General features: G+C 36.3%; 1 protein-coding gene across 1 annotated transcript; it reads right to left on the bottom strand.

Moving 5' to 3' along the window:
- Positions 1–2311: 2311 nt before the first annotated feature.
- Positions 2312–6060, bottom strand: LOC113472310. The gene is made up of 2 exons (XM_026832002.1): positions 5634–6060; positions 2312–5294 (listed from the first exon to the last, which is right to left on the bottom strand). The coding sequence occupies exon 2, from the start codon at positions 3800–3802 to the stop codon at positions 2312–2314; it is 1491 nt and encodes a 496-aa protein (XP_026687803.1). The 5' UTR covers positions 3803–5294; positions 5634–6060.
- Between the last annotated feature and the right edge of the window lie 6 nt (positions 6061–6066).

Raw genomic sequence — 6066 nt, forward strand, 5'->3', positions numbered from 1 at the left:
CCGGGCTTTTGCATGTTAAGATTATAACTACTATATTAGTAAAGATGGGACTTTGGTACCTCCTTGTTGAACTCTGATCAATTTCTTCATAGTCTTCCAATGCACTTCGGTTAAACCGCTCCATTTGAGCCTTCATTTACATTAAACCACGTCAGGTTCACTTTAAAGAACCAATAATAACATCTATCCGCTTTCCAATTTTTCAACTAAGGCTATTCTGTTTCGATTATGCTCTTATAGGAGGAGGCTTTTTGCAATCTCTCAACTCTTCTCACAATCCTTACTAGTGGACCATATTGTTCGCTAAGAATCGGAAATTAATATCATTTTAATGAAGTTGGGTTACTGTTTTGAGAACTTCTTCTTTGTTGGCACCTTTACCTCTACTTGTTCTTTTCCGAGAGGTTCTGCATTTTCTTATTAGAATTGTTTGAGGAGCAAGTCATCATTCCTGGGACTAGATATTATTAGGGGCTTTCAAATAATAACTTTGTCTACGAGATGTAAATTTCTACGTACAGACTACGGTTGCCGTGGTTCTCGACTACTTTGTTGTGTTATTACTCCTTTTATTTGACCTTCATTATGAAGTACAGTACCTCATACCGTTCAGCTGTGCAATTAGATTTCGTCTTTCTTTAATTGGGACAATTGTCTTGAACTTAGCAATCGTCGATCATACCTCAAACTTCTTTAAGGCTTGTATGTAAGCTTCCACCATATTCTAGGCCGCATTCCTCGCAATTACACTGATCACTAAACGTGGAATTTCTCCAGGGGAAATTAGTTGAATCCAAGGTTAAAACCTTAAACTTCGTAGAAACATTAAGCCTTTTAACTTGAAATGCAGCTATATTTCTGCTCTCAGTGTGCTAAAGGAATCTACGCCCAAAAAGCTTTATCCATGGTCAATTGTGCTAATATAACTGGACAGTTCCTTAAGACTATTAAGTAATAGATGTAATATTTTCCAATAGACTACAGATCGTCGTGTACGGTTACAGCATTTAGTTTTTACGAAAATCAGAACCCCATCTATATACTTCATCTGGTTCTCCCTCTCTTCACACCATTAATGGTGGATTACACCAATCAACTGTCTCTTGGTGTGTATAACATCCATTTCCAACATTTTCTCAACTTCACTGATCTACTATTTCTTGCATCTTGGATTTAAAAATAATAAGGCTTCTGACGAATTGGGGTTCAATTAGTCCAATCGAATTTTATGTTCCAACAGATGAGTTAATTCCCCCATATCCAACTTTGGTTTTCAAGTCCTCTTTCGCCTCTTCCTACTACTTGATTTAACTGTTCCAGACTCTTCAGGAAGTTAGTGATCGTACGCCTGCACATGCATTTTTGAGTACGGCTGGTATATTCCTTTTCCAAAATTGTATTTGGTCCACTAAGTCAGATTCCATAACCACCCATTCTTCCTTTAGCAGCATCCATAATTAAGACCCACGGATTTTATAAAATCCCATTCCCTAAGATCAAAGTTATAGGATCCTAAGTTTCGGTAAACAACGAACCAGCTAATAATCCTCCTTTAATTTTCCAATTGATAGGGGTAAACTAGTTACTGAATTAACTCTTTCAACGGTTCCATTCGCAACAATAACATTTTACTTGCAGGAATACTATAAGTAGTAAACGCCAAAGCTTTAAAACAATTCTGTAAGTTGGGAAGACATGTATGGAGTAAGTTGCACCAGTATCGCACTAATCCTAATGAATAGGTGTGCCGAGTACGGTTCAATGGATACATACCATCGGTTATCTCTGGAAACCATAGTTAGATAGTTCGTGCAATCTTCTTGTGCTGAACATTGGGTTCTATAATACTTCAATTTTGTCAATGTTCATTATCAATTCGTTCTCTTCTAGAAGAACATGAGTTTCAGTAGGACAAGGTTCGATGTCTGCTCTACTCGTGATAACATTTGGACTGACTATCACTTGCGGAGAAATCTTCATTAACTCCAGGCTTGACTCCGCCTTCTACCTGGCTAATAAGTTTTCCGTCAAAGTAGGATTGCGTTCCTGTTGTTGCTGATTGTTATCCGTCCTTCTGTTCTCTCTGCGAGTTCTTCTTACGTCTAGAACGTCTTTGAATATTAACACTATTTACGTTTCCTTGTGGTTGCTGATTGGTATATATTGATCCGATTTCTATCTCTCATGGCGACCATAGTTAGAGTTGTAATATTTGACCATAGTTGGTTATTATTATGCTGACCATTCCAAGTATTCCTGAGGTCGATTATTATTGTTATTATCAAATTAATATCTATTGGTTCCATTCCCGTTATAAGAACGTTGGTTGTCGTAATTCTTTGTTTGAATAATGCACATTATTATTGTAATTCGATCGATAATTTTTATTTGGATAATTGTTATTAAATGACCTTGGTTGATAATTATAACTATTTCTATTATTATTGTGAAACTGATTTGGACTATTCCTCTGCTGATGTCCTTTGTTATGAGGTCCTTTGTGATGACGATCCGTATGTTGATTATAGCAAAGCTCGGGTTCGATTGGACGTATGTTGCGATTACTCTCCCCTCGGTGACAAACTTCGAGTCGTCTGAATGAGGTCTCCAAATCGCGCATAGTTTCGCAGTTGACGAAGTTCAACATCTCTTGATACTTCGGAAGAGCGTTGGTAACTGTGATTGTAATTTGAGTGGCGACTGTCACCTGATCTTTTAGTCTTTCGAATAGCATACGCATTTTTGATAAATAGGAAATTACACTTTCGTTTGGCCCTTGGTGGCGATTCATAATCTCTTTCCACAACAGGATATCGTAATTTGGCTCACGGAAAGATGCTCTGAGACTTTGTACTAAATCTGAGAAACATGCAAAATCGCGCCGATTTGCCTGATACCAAACAAGTGCAGTATCTTGAAACAGATCTCCAATTGAAGGGAAAATATCGGTCCAACTAAGGTGTCGAGCAATTCTCTTCATGTCCAGCTGATCCAAAAACGATTCGACTGACATTGTACCCGGTTCTCCGGAGAATCGAAGTCTCCATTGATACAGTTTTGGATTGAACGTCGCGGTGTTACTTCTGTTTATAGGATTTGCTAGAACAGATGTCCTCGTTTGTTCTAACCCGCGAGAGGTAGTGTAACTTTCCGGTGTCCATGAATTTCTTCGTTGAGGTATAGTTTCATATTCGACACGAGGTTGAAGAGGTTCATTTCCTTGGTCAGGTGGTTGTCGTGAAATCGGAATTATGGGCGACGAGTTATCTCTTGGAGGTTGGTTGTCAGCGACACTGGGGACATTTACTGCTAGTGACTCACTATTGGTAGGTAACGCTACGTCTTCAGGTGCAACTTCATCTGCCCTATCATCTAACGTCCTCAACAGCGAATAGATTATTTGTAGTAGATTTTCCTTCGTTGCCACATATTCAGGATCTTCCGAATTCCATAAAGAAACGCGTGTGGAATAATGGACTAATCTGACATCGAGTCGTGCATACTCGGTAGAATGGTAGCTACCAGTAAAGTTGTCAACCTTTACCTGAAGCTTCTCCACTTCATCTTGGACACGTTTAATTTCAGCTTCACTGACATTGATTGGATCTGTACTTCTTTCTAATGTTCCACTTCGTTCGGCATTAATTAATCTTCGAAGCTGTATTCTTTTATCACTAACCAAGTCTCTAGGATTTCCTTGTCGCAATCGTATCTCGAAATCCAACTCATCTTTAAGTAGATAATGTACGTCGTTAGTCCCTAATTTCCCAGGCATTGTCATGATAGAAGATTTGTTGCTCATTTGTGTCTCTAATCAGTAGGTTATTAATTGTTCAAGACAATCAACAAAATTGTAATAATAAATTTCAAAATTCAACCAACTAAACCAAATCTCTTGAAAGAACAAAATAAACATCAATTCCAAAATTGGAACAAGAATACAAACAAATTCAAAGAAATTTATCACTTCAAATATTTCAAATATAAATCAAATCAAATTAAAGAAATCTGGAGTCATCAGTCAAAATTCCCACTTCAAATACAAACTAAATAAATCTTGAATTCAAAAATTACAGCAATGTAACGAAAGTACCATGAAATACAAGAATCAAATAAAATTCCTATACAAGAATCTTATTACACTATGCTTACCAGCTAGCACAAGTGAACTGTCAAACCTCATCGAAGACAAAACATAATTATAATAATTATTGCAATTATAAATAAGTAAACTTTAATTATACGTGAACCACTACCAGGTTCGATGGTATAGAGGCTTCCTAAAAATAGTTCAACAGGTAGACAAGTTTTACCTAGTTACCCATAATAACAGGAATTGCCGAGAGCGCATCCTTATAATGGCATTTCTGCATAAGACTACTCTCCCTTCAACTAAGTTACTTAGTATGTACTAATTTAGGTTGGGGTAAAGAAATAAAATTCTTCCCGCCGGTACCAATATAGGTCTCCACCGTGCATGATTATGTTAGTGCACTCCCGTGAATCTATCGTATCAGATCACCTACGCCTAACAATATCATGGGATCACTGCAGTTCATTTCATGAATAATGGAAATCACGTTATGTAGGGAATTACTCTAGTCATCCTATCATTCGTGCACGAAATCCATACTCAGCTATTTACTTTAAAAGGAATACTTTAATTGATGCTTAAAAAAAAATTTTGGTACGTTATAATTTCCCCTTATGTTTATAAACTGCCCACATATTTTTTGTGGTATAGTTTCAACAAAAAAAATATTAAGGGTAGCAACTGATATTGGTTACTTGCGTCGGGGCCCCGGGAACGCCACTGCCCGTGTGATTACTATACCAAAACTCAATAATCACCCCCTGAGGGATTGATACAATTGATCAATTATGATTACCTCCCAGTTGGAAAATATTTAAATAACCAATTTCTATATTAACTGAACCTCTCATTATTCAGTGAAAAATTACTCATATAATATAATACCAATGCAATCAAATTTCAATGCAAAGAAATACAATTCACAATATTTGAATAAGTACAGGAAATATCAATAACTCAGTAAACTATAGGTACTAATTTTCTATCTCAATATTAATAAACAGGTTTGTAGGGGACAACAGTGAAGTCATTAAATTATAGAAAGCAAACCAAAATTCGACCCTAAAATTGTTGGGACTTTGTTCCTTAGTAAACTCTCCTACACAAATTTGAATTTCACTGAATTCAACCTAAACAACCTAGCAAAGTTCCTAAAGAACCTAAAATCACAAAATTCTACTAACAAGAACAACTGAGATACCTTAACACAAATGTCAGATATTTTAGACTGCCTAAACAGAAAAGAAAGTTCGGATGACTAAGCAACACAGAGTAAGAACAATGTACTGGGATAAAATAATCCTCCATCTTAGTTCATTACACACACAAAACAAGACCTAATCATCTTCACTTCTTTATTTCAGTTCCTTACACAAAACACAGCAAGTTTGAATTTGCCTCCTAATATTCTAACTACTAATGCTATAGGGCTACAGGTATGAGAAACATAAGTCAAGTCTAAGTAAGTAATTTCCCTAAGTTTCCTGCGCAGGTAATCTAATCTAAACCTAAGTCAAAAGTCAAATCTAAACTGAGATACCTTAACACAAATGTCAGATATTTTAGACTGCCTAAACAGAAAAGAAAGTTCGGATGACTAAGCAACACAGAGTAAGAACAATGTACTGGGATAAAATAATCCTCCATCTTAGTTCATTACACACACAAAACAAGACCTAATCATCTTCACTTCTTTATTTCAATTCCTTACACAAAACACAGCAAGTTTGAATTTGCCTCCTAATATTCTAACTACTAATGCTATAGGGCTACAGGTATGAAAAACATAAGTCAAGTCTAAGTAAGTAATTTCCCTAAGTTTCCTGCGCAGGTAATCTAATCTAAACCTAAGTCAAAAGTCAAATCTAAAACCTAACACCTAATCTAAAGTAAATGTCTGAATTCCATAAAGCACCCCCATAAGCTTCAGCAAGCTATCCTATTAGTATACAGGTAGGTTTAGGAACTAGTAC

The sequence above is a fragment of the Diaphorina citri genome, unplaced genomic scaffold (genome assembly GCF_000475195.1).
Source record: "Diaphorina citri unplaced genomic scaffold, Diaci psyllid genome assembly version 1.1 scaffold4728, whole genome shotgun sequence".
Lineage (NCBI taxonomy): Eukaryota > Metazoa > Arthropoda > Insecta > Hemiptera > Psyllidae > Diaphorina > Diaphorina citri.